Genomic DNA, 16384 nt, shown 5'->3' with positions numbered 1-16384 from the left:
TTTTTAACACCATGCATCTCACTACAGCAGAATACATGTGGCTCTGTTTGCAGAGGAAGCTTAAGTCCTCTTCACAAAGCAAAAAGCAGGCTTTTCATGTCCTCCCTCTAACTACAGTAAACATCAAGAGGGACTGCAGATAACACTACAATTTATGGTTAATTCCCAAAGTCAGTTCATTGGCACATCTAATTCTATTTTCAGTTTATTTCTAAATTATGACTATGACTCAAAGAAGAAAGGGATGCAAATTCAAATGTGTATTTTAGTTTAAACAACAGATTTTCTTTCACATTTTGCTTAAATCTAAGCTCAGGACTCCTGCATTAACTTACAGAGAGTAAAAATTGCTTTCTTGAACAAAGACTGAAGCACACAACAATCAATTTCCAACTAACAACTAGCAAACCCAAGAACCCTTTCCATGTTCTCCTTAGAAAGAACTGCATCTTATTTCATAGAAAGTTATTTTGTTTTGCTTTGTTTGGTGGGTAGTTAGAAATGTAAAAATGCTTTTAAACATTAAATAATTTACAAAGAAAATAAGCTGTAGACAAAGAAATTACTTGAGAACCACAGGAAAGGGAGGACAAATATATCCTTTGAATTGGAGATCAGGTGCATGTCAGTAAGGACATATAAGGTTCTTTTAGTCAATTACTATGGGGAGAAAGACACACATGCAAAGTATCTGATGTAAAATTGCACATTTGATTGTTTTTACACATGTATTGACCCTTTGCTGTATGTGACGTTTCAAAGTTTTTGAGATAGCTGTGAACAGTTTTTCCGTAAATGATCGTAAGACGATCAGTCATTTGAAAAAAAAAATCCCCTGCAGTGCTATCAATCTCATTTCATCCAAACCAATCAAACTCACTTTACATTATCAGAACAGCGTTTTGAAGAAAATACCATGGAAACAGGCATTTCTGTGGATTGTTGTAAATTCCTTCAATTTTTCAGAATTTCATGCGATCAGCACTGGTTTGCAATACACTGCCTGGCATTTCCTACCACCACAGCTCTCCTGTATAGGAACCCAGCACTCAGTGACTCTCCCCCCACAAGCCCAGTGACCAGACACATTTGCATCACTTACTCAGGTTGCCAGGGAGAAGAGAGCCATCATCCAACAAACTGTTCCTGTTCTTCTGACGGAGCTGCTCTTCATCACACGAGCCAGGTACAGTATCAGAGAAGGGGAGATGGCTTGTACCATCGTGGGAGAAGTACTGGGAAAGCTCTGCCTCAGAGCTGACGGATCCCTGCTGAAGAGAAGTGAGCCTGGTGACCAGCCGTCATCGATGCTTAAAGCCCCTGCTTGCATGTGAGTACCACAGACTCCACTCACACTGCTGTGTCAATAAAGGAAGTTTAAAGCCAATTTTTAAAATAGAGGACATGTCAGTATATTGAGAGCCAAACTGCTGAAATTGGATGGCTGAAACACTGCACACCAACACATTTTTACTCAATACAATAAATAAAAAAGGATTCCAAATCCCACTGCTTTGCAGGTGTGGTTCAGTACAGAAACAAGGGATGAAATTACTCACTTTTGCAGTTCCCTTTATACACATTCAACACTGAGAGAAAGGAAAGCTTTGTACCTCCAGACACAGTGTCTACACATTCCTTGACTTTCCCAGGAAAAACAGATCTTTCCACTGCAATGGCTATATAGAGGGACTATAGAGGGACTGAATTTAGTCTCAGCCTTCTGCTCACAGGTTCAGGTCTCGCTTGCAAACTTCGTCTCTGTGTCCCACAGAGCAGGGGTGTCTCCAAGGTGGTAGCAGGTGGGACCCCAGAGCCTTCTCTGCCATGCTGTGCACATCACTCCCAAAGGCTACAGTCACACAGACAAACAGGAGCTTGCTGCTGTCACAATTTAAATGTGTGACACAAGAAACAAAGCCTTTTACGGAGCCCATGTGACAGGGAACAAGCATACCAGTTTGGTTTTGAGCCCCTTGACCAAGTAAGAGATTCAGTAAAAGCTGAATTTGAAGCAGACTTTATTTTCATTGCATCTAATCCTTTTACCCGGTTTGCTGGCTCCAAGAAGCGTTTCATAGTCCAGCTGAGGGGAGATGAGGTCTCTCCTTGTTTGGCCTTCACGCTAGGAGATGGACTTTTTTGTACAGCTCCTGTTAAACACATATTAGTTAGATACCAAAAATCAAAGTTGTGGTACATATAACCAAACAAGTTTCTCATTCATCTTCTGAGCTGGTGACTGCGCTTTAACCCCACTTATTTATTATCTGAATTGCTTTCCTAAAGCGAGATTTATTTAACCTTTCACAAGCTCTCTCTAAAATCAGTTGGAATGTTACTACAGAGACATGTTACACCAGCCAGGCCCAGGGCAGTGCTACGAACAAGAGGTGAGCAGAAGATGGTATTCCCCACCTGTTGGAGCATGCTGCTGACTAGGGCAACCTCAAAAGACAAATTAGCAGCCACTGGCAAGGTCAATGTCAAAGTCGGTCTTAGCTGACACACATATAAAGGGGAGTGTAACAAATCTAACATTTCTGTCTGAACATCACCTTACTGGTCACTCTGCCATTGCCAAGAGTTTGCTTTAATCTGCCAGACTTTAGGAAGTGCTAAGTCTAGAGTTTGAACACATCACAAAGATGCCAGAGCAGATATTTTTACATGACTTTAAAGGTCAAAATGACATTAAAACATATAGTCCAGTATGCAACACCTGGACTTTTTCAAATGGTCACAATACTTTTTTTGCCATTAAGGACAAGCATACACAGATGGAGTAGGTCCCCCCTGTTCTTTCCCTACTGGAACACTGTACTCCCCCTCATCTTGAAAAAAGGTTAGAGCAACCACCTCTTGACAACCCTATGTTCAGGTCATGGCAGCCTAGTGAAAAAAAGCAAGTTACATAAGCTGCAGAGCCGATCCATCTGAACTAGATGTTTGTGCTAAAATTTCTGCAGTGTGATGATACCCTGTACACTGTTCTGCTGCCTTAAGGGCTCTCAAAATAATAATGCTGGGGAACTTCAGAACATGCCCTTAAATGTTCCTGCATCTGGGAAAGAACACACACTAGAGAAGAGAACTAGAGAGTTGCTACCTGTGACGTGAGAGGAGCTGGCATCCTTGCTCTCTCGGTGGGTAGTACGCGCAATTGCTTCATCCATCTCCTGCTCCGAAACCTGAAGTAGGGTGGAAGACAAAGCTCAAACAGGGTACAAGAAATTACAAGAGCCTTACCACTTATCACAAGTACATGATTCATTTCATATACGCCACTATTTTTAAAGATGCAGTAAAGAAGACCTAGTTGAGGGCTCCTAAGTCCTTGTGCCCTGACTCAGACTCTCTCGATGCCACTTTCCTACAGAAACCAGGAAACAGAAGCCTGCCAGCTACATGAACACTGCATCCAAGTGACACACAATACAAACAAATAAAAGAGCCCCAGAGTTAAAGAAATCAAATGAAGCTATTACAGCCCAGTTTTAACTCAATTAAGAGCTGTATATTGGTTAGTCAAGAAAATAGACTACTTTAAAATAGACAAAGACTGCTTTGTACAGGCATACATCAGAAACTTAGGCTATTCTACACTTAACCTACCGGAAGAATACCAGACTTCCCATAATATTAGCTGTCTTTTTAATTTTCATTTCTCCTTGCTTTTGAAAAGAAAACCTAAATCAGTAATTGCTAATTAATGTTTCTCTGGTTTTAGAATAAATACTGGTTTACCAGATTTGCTAATTTAGCCCTTAATTACTGCCATACATTAAATTCTTATTACTGGAAAACATATGATTTTATACAGGAACAACTAGTCTGCAGGAATATATACTTAAGAACTGAAAGCAAATTAATTCTGTCAAAAATACTTTCTATGCACATTGCTTTCCATGAATTAAAATTCAGCATAAATAAAGACTACAAACTTGAGTCTTCCTGAACCATGAAGATTTGAGAGATTCCGAAGCAAACTCATCAGTTTAAATGTAGCATAAATACCATATTCACTCAGAATAACAAGAAGAAAGAAAATTTTGTGGTATTTCTTTTGGAAGTACATGAAAACACCAAAGCAAACATATTCAGCAGCAAAATGTACTGTGGACCTTTTGTCTTATAAAATAAGAAATTAAGTATAAAAATGTTCAAAACAAGATGAACTTTTGTAGAAACACATCTCTGTTTCCAGTCTGTGTTATGACCTTACAGCAAACCTAAAGTACCTGGGCTCCTGGGGCACAGGGAGCTCCTTCAGGACATGGACCAAGTCCTTAGACTATGATCCATGGCCTTAACACAAACCTTTTGGTGAAACATGTTCCAAGAGTAAAACCAGGTCCCAGGCACACTGCAGTATTTTTTTAAAGTTAACCAAAAATCCACACTTCTGCAAACTCTGCCAGCTTTGATGTTTAGTGTCCTTTATGGCTCAAGCAGTTCAAAATGGAGAGAGACAAGCTAATTCCTAACTCCAATCTGCATGCCGGTGTATTATTAAGAGGAAATTAAATAAAATACCCACACTTTTCTATGGATCCCCCAGTGCTTTCAGAAAACGGGTGACAGTAAAATAACAATAAATATGGGTTCCCACATGGACACTCCTCCAGAGATCTGGTTATGAGAGATTATGGATTCAATAGTGCCTGGATTATGGATTCAGTACTGGAAAAATGCTTTAGGGTCTCTCCAGCTCAACTTTTAGCTTTTCATACATTTCTTGGCAAAGGATTTGTTGTCATCTTAAATATTGCTTATGGAAAACTGTAATCGGAGTCACTTAATAGTTTCCCTCTGTTACTGAGTAATAGCAAGCAATTAGCTTAACTCAGTTCATCTTTTCAGCAGACACCAAGTTAGGTCACTCACCAGCTTTCAAGACCCTGCCATAGCAAGAAGATGGACAGATGAAAAAGGGCAGGTTCTACAGCGTGGTGGTTTTTTTCCATGCTCCTTGCAGACTCTCCAGAAAGTCTGTATGCCTTAATAGTGCAATCACATTGAACCATTGTGTTGGTTCAGCACAGCACACAGACTCACCAGAAATATTGTTATCTTAGGCCATAAGCCCTTTAACAGAACCACAGCCTCTTTCTTTCTAGCAGCACCAGGCCTTCCAGCAAAGATAACAAACACTGCCAAGTAGACCCCTATTTGCCGATTGTGTATTTGATTTAGCAGAAAATACATGATTAATTACAAAATAAGAAACCTGAGTTCTCCTAGATATGGCTTTAAGGCCTCCATTTGTAGTTACGAGTTCAAAAGTCAAAGCTTTCTGGACCTACTAATGCAAATATTTTTACAGCTTCATTCCTGTTTAAACAGGAAGGTTTCATACACTCATGAAGTTCTTTGAAATATTGAAATAAAAGAAGCTGTTATTCCTTATAGCTTAGCTAATAAGCTTTCATCTTCTATCATCATTTTTTTAAAAATGTTTGAGAACACTTACTTTGTAAATACAGCCTTATTTCCAAATTGACCTTGCACGCTTTCAGTAGCAGTACACTCCATATTCTCACGTTTTAATTCCTGAAGGAAAACTTTCATCTTTGGATAGATTTTACTTAATTATAGTTGATCAGTTCAAGCTGTTGATACTTATATTCCTGGCCCTAAATTGTATTCTACTCAAAGTAACTGCAAAATAACTTCTAGGAGAAGAGGTCTTGTGCTGTATTTGCGTTGCTACTTCGTCCAAGTACCAAGAAAGATGGGAACACGTCATATTCAAGCAGTTCCAGGAAAATCGCATTTGATCAGTGGGTGACTAAGTGCAAAGCAGCAGGGACGGTCCAGCATTGCTATGACTTACAAAACTGGGAAGCATCATTACAATCCTGACATTTTGCACAATACGTGCCACTGAGAGAAAAAGCCATTTCCTTCATTTTCTGCTTTTCTGACAGCAAGGCTCAAATTACAGTGCCAGATGAAAACAACCCAGATACACTTATTCATTTTCTCCTCACCTTTGGGTTAGGATGACGACTAATGATTAAGCTGACTGGGCCTGGTCCACACTCACTCAGGATTGCGTAGGCTTCGCTTAATGCGGCGTGACGCAGGCTCACAGAATCCGCCTCCAGAATCTGGTCACCCCGGCTGCACAGAGATACAGAGTCATCTAATCACAACCACTTGTCATGCCAAAAATTTTTACCTTCAACTGATGGCCAAGGTTCTTCAGAGACACAAGTGGTCTGGAAAAGTGACTTTCAAAGAAGCTGGTCTTGCTGCTGCTCCCAGTGATTTGAATGGTTTAAGTCCTCTTGAGTTCATGAGGGAGACCCATTCTGCACTTACTGTCAGCGCAAAAATCTCTATTAAATCAGTCAAGAAAACTGTCTGCATTCGGAGCAGGGTGAAAATAAGCTTCAATTCCAGTTCTGCATTCAGATACTTATTGAGCACAGAAGACGAAAAATGAGATTCAGATGGGCTGTTCCTTCACATCATATTGAATTACTTAAGAGAAACACTGATAAGAAATTCATGATTTAGATATGAGTTTAGGAAATGACTCCAGGGAAAAATTGGGCGTGGTAAGTCTGTATTTGCTAAAAATTAACATACAGAACCCATTAAAAAAGAAAAAGAAAAAACAAAACAAAACTCTCCTGAAAGGAAAACACACTGTGTGATTTAAAAGGGCATGTAGTGATAGGAAAAGGGAGTATGGCTTTAAACTGGAAGAGGGCAGGATTAGATGAGGTATTAGGAAGAAATTCTTTACTGTTAGGGTGGTGAGGCACTGGAACAGGTTGCCCAGAGTATCTCTGGAAGCATTTGAGACCAGACTGGATGGAGCTTTAAGTAACCTGATCTAGTGGAAGGTTCTCTGCCCATGGCAGGGGGGTTCGAAACAAGACAATCTTTAATGTCTCCTCCAACCCAAACCATTCCATGATTCTGTGATTGTTTAGTTTTGTTTTCTCAGTTTCTTAACTCTTGCTTATGGTGCTCAGACGTCTGGAACTATTCAAAAGAAAATATCATCAGCTAGGGATATCATTAAAGCATTGTCCATAATTCCTGAAACATTTGCTTTGAATAGGCACTCAAAGAATCTACTACTGCTGGCTTATGTTGGGCTACTTGTGACAATGACATTGTGTTTACACCATGAGTACACACAAAGGCGAAATAACAATTGCAATTCAGTAACCTGCACTGCTGGTACAGGCTCAGGAAAGTAAAGGGTGACCTATCAGTTGTGCAATCATCCCACTGCTCTGCCCATTCTTTAGACTTACACAAATGTAGTCACACGGGCCACATGACTGAGGGGGGGAGCTCAGATACAGAGGAGCTGGATTCAAACCTCCCCTGGCATTGCGAAGCCAATGTTTGATTAACAACGTCTTCCAAAAATCAAAACCATCCTGTAAGTCTTGGCCTATGAAGCCATAAATTGCTGATGGGACAACAGAAGCAATGTCTCAAAGAAGCAAGCTAAAGTCTGGGAAGAGTGCCTGGATACAATCAATCACGTAAACCTAATAAACAATACAGCTGTTACATACAGATGTAACCAGCACTGCAATGTTTTCCAAAGGGCCTGCAAGAAAGCAAGTTACCATTAAATGCTGTCTCCTGCAGACATTTCTATATGATAGGTACTTCCAAGATTTTGGCAGCAACGCCACCATAAAATTATCTTCTTCCCTTATTCCAAGAAATCAAATTTCTCTATCGCAGTTTTCCTGGTGAGCCAGGAAACAGAAGGCACTCTAGCCATGTGAAAGCAAGGCATTTGCTCAGCCTCTCTGCACCAGCGCTCGCACCACACGCTCAAAGTGGATCACACAGTCCCAGCATGCCTTCAGCACAGCCTCCCCTCCAGAGCCATGCTCCCAGCACCCACCAACATTTATGCAGGAACACAGAAAGTGGCAAGGTTTCCTCCAATGGTTTTCAAAAATGAAGCCTCCATGAGAGGAAAAGCAAGCAAGTTTCTGTCACTTAATCCAATGTAAAGCACAAGGGAATCCTGGGAATGATTGCTTCCTAAAGACATCCCAGCTCCATGACAGAGTGAGTTGGGCTGGTCAGCCTGCAGCAATCCTGCCAGACTGAGAGTAAGGGCAGGAAAGCACTGATGCAGCCACGGGCATAGGCAGCTGCAAGAACACCTACCCCAGCTCTTTTTAGGAGAGTTTCAGGTGACTGAGCTTTTAGCAGAGCTCTGCAAATTTCCTCCCAGTCTGGGGTCTCTGGCTGCAGCTCTCACAAAAATGCATGAGGCTGCACTTCTTGCTGCTCCCCTTTTTCAAAGGGTGCTATTAGGCTCAGCTTTCTGTATAGAGAAATTTTTTTAAAAAAATGACCAAACAACCCCGACCTTAATGATCATGCTGTTTCCAGAACACAGAATAATGTTTCCTGGGTATTTAATACTACTTTGGAATGTCTTTACTTATATGTTTTCTTTTTGGTGAACTCTAAAGTATAAATTTCCTCCCTGCTACATCGACTGATTGGTGAAAACAAAGTCTCAACCGATTTTATTGTAAAACCACTCCACCAAGTTTCTGCTTTAACCAACCTTAATCTGCCATCCATTTTAGCCACTGATCCTGGGGCCAGGCTGTGAATGTATATCCCGGGAGAACTGTTTTCCAGCGTGAGACAACAGGCACCAATGCCAAGCCCAACCCCTGGCTCTGTGAAAAACAAGTACAAAGAAATGTGGCAGATTGTAATCGCACAGGACACACAAGTGTTTGTGTTCCCACATCCCATCTGAGCTCAGGACTCTTGTTATTGTTTCAGGGCTGGCCTTAGGTGCAGTCAGCCAGGAAGCCAAGACCAACAAGTTGAAATCAGGATTGAAAATAGCTGATCCTGACTGTTTTCTGAGATTCATCACTCTCAGAAAATATTCCGTGCGCCGTGGGAACCTCCTGGAAATGTCACACAAGGTCTGATCTGGTCCAAGGTGCAAAGGAGTAGGGGCAGCAATCCAGTCAAGATGTCACTTAAAATTACTGCAGAAAACACGAGCACAGAAGATGCTGCCAATTGTATTGCTCTCTTTCGTTAAATATCTCTATGGCATTCCTCAGCAAAGAAGCACAAAGGAAGGTGAGGCATTATCTCTGATTCAATGATCACCTCTGTCCACTTTCACCTTTGCTTTCCTTCAGGTAACTACATCCCTGAAGTAGGAATTACTGGACATCTTACATTCTCTCTCAAAATTTTGAATCCAACCTTTAAAATCACTTTACTTTAAGTCTTAAAAATTGGCATATTTGTCTAGCATATATAACATATACTTTAAGTTTATAATGAGCAATTATTAATAATGAGAGCAACCCTTATGGAGGAATTCAAACAGGTCATCTGGGAACTTTTCAACACTGTGCAGCTTTGTCTTCCCCGGAGATGCCCTTTAAGAGAAGGGCAAGGCTACCTGGGCTGCCAAGAGGCTGATTTACATTTTTCCTGGTATCTCACAGCCTCCCTCTTCAGCAGCATAGACACTGACTGCTACCCATAGGACACTGCTGATTCTGAAGAAGCAAAATGCAGAAAGGGGAACTCTTCAGAAGTTTTTGCATTAGAGGGTACTTTTCCCCCTCACCCTGTGGTTCAAGGTCAAACGGGCACAGGCGGGTGCACCAGATATGAGAGTCTTTAACCCATTCCCAAAAACTCCCCTAAGAAGCAGGGATTTTTTCTCCCAGACCATTTTGATGGACCCTCACCTTTATTGAGTGTCACATCCATGACGATCCTGTCCTTGGGGCCAGGTCCTTTGCGGCTGGAGGAGGAGCCATCGGGCTCCTCAAGGCCGGGGGACAGGCACGCTGCTGCTGGCACTGGAGCTGGGGAGCTGGAGCGGCCTCAGCAAGTGGGGGTGACGCAGGGTGTGAGGCTGGGGCTGCGCAGCCGCTGTGCGCACCGTCAGCGTCACCACACCCTTCTTGAGTTGCTGCAGAGACAGCACAGAACCACAGTGAGGTGACCAACATTTGTCACTAAACCTGCACACAGTAACTCGTGGCAGCGCAAGAGTATCAAGCTGAGGGTACAAGATGGCACCGAGTGAAGAGGAACATGAATCTCTTCAGAGCTACATCCATGTTACCTTAAACCTCTGGATGGCCTCCTGATGGGTCAGTCCTTGTAGAGACTCTCCATTAACTTCCAGGATTTCATCTCCTGGTAAATAGATACAAAAAATGAAGTCAGCAATATAGAGACTATAAAGATTCAAAACATCTTTCCTGAGCATGAGGTGACCCACTACTATGAGGATTCCAGTTAACTATTCAATAAAAAGCCTTTTACTGTCCTCAATTTATTTTCACTTGTACTAATGTCTCTGCAAGTTACCAGTGACGAATTACCGGAGTGAAAACTGTTCTTCGGCAGATATCCTTAACCTGGCATTCTCACATGCACAAACAAGCTGAAAACACAACGGATTTTAATTGAAATCTAAAAATAGATGATTATGACACAAAGTCCAAAGGTACTATAAAAGTGCCCTTCTTTTGGAAGCATTAACAGGAGAAATGAGGAACTAAGTGAAACACTACAGCAGATCACTTCAAAGCCTGTTCAGAGAAAACTAACCTTGCATCCACGTGCAGAAAGCAAATGTGTTCCCTTACTAAATGCCTGCGGACAGAGAAGCATGTAGTAGCCCACACGCTGTGACAGCAAATGTCTTTTTCACCTCAAGGAACATGTCCTGTCAGATTTCCACCAGCTTTCAGGCTCTGGGTCTTACTACTTACACCCAGCTGTGCTATCTACCTTCATTTTATTAAAAGGAGGGTCAGCATGATCCAGATCCACTTCCTGCAATTTTATTTGTGTCTGTGCAAAATTACATGGGGCAATACCATCAGCTAAGTCTACCCTTCCTCTCCTTTCCTAGCCTCAGTAAAGAAAAAAAGAGAAGAGTTTGCAAGCTATGAATAGCCTGCAAATGATTGCTGGGTTTATGGGACAGCTGTTACTTATTGGCTTCCCACGGCAAGTGCACAACCTCTGATGCAGGGATGCGAGCTTCCCTCTGGCAGCAAGCGTGAGAGTTGGCATCAAAGGCAGTCTCAAATCCAAGTGTGATAAGACGTAAAGAGGGGAACGATGATATGAGGAGAGAAGTAACACACGAGCAGCTTGAGAGAAGTAAGACAGGAGTAGCTTTCCGTGGAAGCAAAGTAATACAACCCCTGCAGAAGGGTTGTAAACCACCACTCATGGTCACTTTGTATTTTCAACAGTGTGTTAAGAGTCTGTCTGTCTGACACAGCACTCAGACCAGGGTGCAGCACACGCAGAGCACACTATGCATTCAGCTCAGACACCAAGAATGGAACAGCAGTAAAAACTCTGGCTATATCTCCTTCTCTGACCAGGGTGAGCTTACTGCCAATCCCATCCTTCTGGTTTTTTTCTGGTTATGACTCTTACTCGTCCTGTCAAAATCATACCCAAGAGCCTCTCCCAAACATGTCCCTATATATAACCCCTTGTCAGACAAGCATCTTTAAGCCAGATGCTGTAGACTATCTGTATTTCCATGCTGTCACTGGCCCTGTCCAACTGAAGAATTGCAGCTTACTATTTGGACAAATAAAGTTCATGAAAGAGAAAGGGGAAAACAAAGTGGCCACCACTATGCTGTAGTTTCCCCTTCCCAATATGCAATATAATCAGTGATGTAATATGCAATATGAATGATCTTCCACAGGATGAACAAACAGGGTATGTTCTATTTTCCATAGCCTCCTTCTGCTGGCCAGGTGCCTAAATATAGCTGTACTTGAGTTTTCCTCCTGGACTGAAATAATATCCCACTGTAGTCCTTTATGCAAAGCTGGATTCCCTCTACCGTACCTTCTTTAAGCCTTCCATCAGCAGCTGCTGCTCCATTTGGGAATATAGTCTTCACAAAAATCCCCATGCGTCCACGAGCAGAATCCTGACCTCCCACAATGCTGAATCCAAGACCCTACAGAAAAGAGAGGAGAAGACACACAGCTGGCACCTTACTCTATTATCACCTGTGTGAGAAAGACTGCCAGTAATGTACAACACAAGGGAAAGATGAAAACCTAAAACCTTCTGATGAATTGCATTGCCATCTTACTCTCTCCTTCCATTTCCTCATTTACTTTCACTTGATTATCAACACACTCATCAGCCCAAAAAGTAGCAGCAGGCACTCTAAGCTGATACAGCAAAATTTCTGAGATTATTTTGGGTTTTTCAAAACACTGGGTTGAAGGCGTTCTCATTTTAAAAACATAACACATTCCTTTTAAATTAACAGACAGTCAATTCCTACCCCTGAGATCTATATCCAGGATTAACTATAGGTTTCTCTTATGTCACAGATCCTACATTTCCTCAGGAAGAAGAAAAGCTTCAGACCATGACATAAGGTCAGTCCTGCAATGTCAGGAATGTAGATTAAAGGGGAATGGCATGTGGGGGCTTCCACTCACATGTACATTTTTAATTATTCTGGAGACATAGATCACGTTGTATTTAGAAAAATCTAGATCAATGGATTCCCCAGGGCTCCATCCATTAGCTCTTATCCCTGCAGTACCGCAGCTGGCTGTGAGACCATCTTGCAAAGCTGATCAGAGAACTGATGAACATAGCACAATGAACCTCTCCTCTTTCTACTGAGTTATTTCCCAGACAAATCACTTCCTTGATCCACAACCCTTTCCCGTATTTCCCCTCGTCACTGCTGTACATGCATTTTACAGAATAAAGAGAAAAGTCACCGACCAGGTGGACAAGGGATGTGGAGAACTGTTATGCTTTAGTGATCTGAAGCCATGGATATTATTATTGCCTTGGGCAGCGCTCTCCAGCTGAGGGATGCTGCCAGGGCAAGCACTGTGTTTACAGTCCAATACAACAATCAGATCTTTTGCTTCACTACGTGAATACAGAGCAGGCCACCACAGTTAAAAGTTTCTAGGAATTTGATAAGACATTACTTATTTCTGGAAAGGAAGCAACTTAGGTCCCTTGTGCAGCACAACGTAATTCCACTAACTGTTCAACCCAGTGCAATTAGCAACTGTAAATCAACCTACAGAAAGCAGGATGCTCCTGGTACTCCCATGCCTGGACACAAGAGTTTTCCCCATGGCTCCATGGGTGGGTTGGGAGAAATATGTCTGCAAAGTACAGCAGTTCCTACACTAGCCCACCTTCCCAGACAAGCACTGCCACTCCACAGAGGAAGCCACCCCTTGCAGATCTACCTACAGACGAAAAATTGAAGACAAACACTTGGCTCCCAGCCATGAACACTGCAACTCTGTGGAAAAATGTTTCAAGTCCCAGGTTTGCACAGGGATAATAAAGTGAGTGCTACTGCACAAATTGTACAAAGTGCAATCCCTAACAGAGGAGATCACCCAAGAGGTGGGTGGAAGGCACACCAAATGGCAGCTGCTTTAGGTGGTTCATATCTCTAGAGTCTACATTCTCCCCGCTGCTTCCTAAAACCTTGGAGGTAAGTGCAGAAAGGCAGGAGAAGGTGGCTTATCCCAGGGGGAGGAAAAAAATCTAATTTTATGAGAAAAACAGAGTCAAAAAATAAGTATGTGAAAAATGAAAAAATATTTGCTTGTCATAAAAAACCCACAGCTCCTAAACCAAGGAAAGTTAAAGCAACTGTGAGTCAGTCTACCAAGAGAAATCAGTATTTCTCTTTGCTAAATATAAAGCACAATAAGGAATTAGTTTTGCATTAGAGCTTGAAAGTCAAAACAAGTCTTCTTAGTCTAAAACAAATCCATCTGATGACTTTAAAGAGTATTTCACAAAAGGACATGCATATTTTTAGCATATTTAAATGACAGCTCCAATACTAGTGTGGATTTGATTAGGGGAAACAATATACACCTGGGTTAACGCTTATATATTTTTCCTTAGCATTCAGCCAGCTGGTACCTAGCAAGTGTGTAACATATTATTGGGAGAGAGAAGAGGACTTTTTGACCCATGGAATTCAGTGGTGTCAGAGAAGCAATCAGCTAGTAACCTGTCTTCAGGTTTAACACTTAATTTGCAGTAATTTTTTTTTTTTTTAAATGTATTCAGCTTCCACAGAGGGAAAATATGCTTGTCCATAAATATACATGTGAACAGGTACTGTTCTGTAGCTGCACCAACTTTGCATAAACATACATATTTAGAGATCCATTATTAATATGTGATATCTCAGTAATGGCGAGATGCACCAAACCACAATGAAACCACCCTGTGTCAAGTGCGCGACACGAACATCACATCCCCTGTACTTTGCAGGGGTAACTTTGGCATTTATGTTTGGAAATGGGATTTGTTTATCATTAGCATTACTACCGGCTAGCTTGAGGGCAGCTGGAAGTACAGGAGATACCTCTTAAATGCCAGCTTTGCTACATGTGAGAAACATACAGAAACCCTCACCTTCCCCTGCCCTTTCATCAGGACAATGTTGGAAATGATGGACGGCTGGGTCAGTCTCCATGGAGATTCCACTTGGGCAGCACTGAAGGAACGGGTAGATTTCTTCACAATATGGTAGTCCTAATATCAACAAACAAGGATAATTGCTCTGATTGCTTGGCACAGATACTGGGGATGTCATACCGGGAAAATTGTATGTGTCAAGGAAGAGGGATGCAGTATCTTAGAGATATATTCAGAGGAATGTTCAAGGAATGAAACCCCAGCTCACTACAATCAAAGTGAATCTTGCCACAGTAATTTTCCCACATTTCTCACAGTAGAATCATTTTGAAATGTATCAGTCACAATTTGAATTAAAAGGATTAAAGGTAACCTCATGATATACTCAAGTCCTTATCTGCTAAAAAAAAAAGAGAAAGGAAAAAAGAAGGGAAAGGTCTACATTTTGAAATAATAAAAATAAAGAGCATTAGGATTTTTTTTTTTTTTTTTGTAAAATCCTCACATCTCTAGAACTGCAACACTTTAAGATGAACAGCCTTAGGACCTTGTGGCCACAAGCAAGCAGTACTCTCCATCATAATGCTCAAAGAAGTTCTCCGTAGGTGGCCAACACATCCCATTTTGGTCTGCAGGCCTGGTTCAAGTCCCATGATGTACCTACGTGCTTCTTTTCATGACCCTCACCCACTTCTATGAGCTCCAGGCAGATGCCATAGGACCGAGCACAGTGGGGTGCTCACAGCCAGCTCCGCTTTCCCTCTCACCTGTCTGGCTCCTGCTGACTCCAGCTGCTGGGGCAGAGAGTGCTTTCTTCCACCCCGGGAATATTTCACTGCTATTTCATAATTTGATTCACCATTTTCCACTGTCAGCTCATCATCTTCTCCCACAGACTCCAAGCGGGATCCGGCACCTAAGAAAAACCACAGAAACACATCCTGCAAACATCTGAGAGCTGCTTTAGCCTCTCTCACCAGCAGGCAATAATCACCTCCTGAAAAAACCAACTTAAAGTGCCTTAAGACAATGCTACCAGCTTCTCAGACGGGCAGTTAGAAACCAGTTTTGATCACACTCAACCAGGAACTTTTCCTGCTGTCATAGGTTTCCTGCAATCTTTCAGTGATACTGAACTCATCGTATTAAGGAAAAGAAGAAGATAATTGAGTCAGTAGCTCAGGGACAGGAAAGAAATTCATCTGTTCACACCCAATGGCACTTGCCAGTGCACTAAGCTCTCAAGCTTCATGTATTTAAAATTAAAAGACCTGACACTGCAGCAGTATTCATTTCTGGAGGTGTCATGTCACTCTGAGGGAATTTTTTCTGGAATGGAAGAAGTAAAAATGTGCCAAAAAAATGCTATTTTCTCTCCTTTTGGCAACAATCCTAGTTTGTCTTAAAGAGAGGAGTGCAGAGTTCATGTAACAAATAGAATTATTTGTCTTGAAGGACATCCTGTAATTAGCCACAGAGTATCCCACTCCTTGCACCAAGGGCTCCTCCAATTCTCATTTTCTCCAAGCTCCCTGCAGAATCCCCGGCCACAGCAGTTCCCGCACATTTATCCTTGTCATTTCCCCACCACACAGGGAAGGGCCATTAACCCCTATTTTACAGATGAAAACCCAAGACACATGCCAAATATGCACAAGCTGGATTTCATGAGGAGGATTTAAGATTACTTTAAACCAGCATTATGTTGTAGCTGTCACAGAGAGCAACAGCTGTGTTTTCACAGCTTTCATCCTCACTGCCCTGTCTGTACTCCAGGAACAGGGAGTCATGGGCTGAGGTAGACGCACTGAAAATTTGCTCAGGAGAGCCCCAAACACATTTTCTGCCACCTCCTCCTTGCCTGGAGACTGTGCAAGCATCGCTCTCAGTGCCAGGGAGGGATGGAGCATAGAGC

The 16384-nt window shown here is 42.1% G+C and overlaps 1 protein-coding gene across 1 annotated transcript in view; it reads right to left on the bottom strand.

Annotated features, from left to right (window-relative positions):
- PDZD2 (PDZ domain containing 2) overlaps window positions 1-16384 on the bottom strand; it is a 204638-nt gene that overhangs the window by 22612 nt on the left and 165642 nt on the right. The window contains 11 exon segments of the mRNA XM_039566737.1: window positions 1103-1271; window positions 2050-2153; window positions 3110-3191; window positions 5994-6126; window positions 8570-8687; window positions 9735-9921; window positions 9923-9961; window positions 10118-10191; window positions 11881-11995; window positions 14467-14586; window positions 15237-15385. Of these exon segments, the coding sequence (XP_039422671.1) occupies window positions 1103-1271; window positions 2050-2153; window positions 3110-3191; window positions 5994-6126; window positions 8570-8687; window positions 9735-9921; window positions 9923-9961; window positions 10118-10191; window positions 11881-11995; window positions 14467-14586; window positions 15237-15385 (1290 nt within the window).

Source organism: Corvus cornix, chromosome Z, assembly GCF_000738735.6.
Source record: "Corvus cornix cornix isolate S_Up_H32 chromosome Z, ASM73873v5, whole genome shotgun sequence".
Classification (NCBI taxonomy): Eukaryota; Metazoa; Chordata; class Aves; order Passeriformes; family Corvidae; genus Corvus; species Corvus cornix.
Note: the sequence above shows the minus strand (reverse complement) of the source record. Positions and strands in the feature narration are given on the sequence as shown.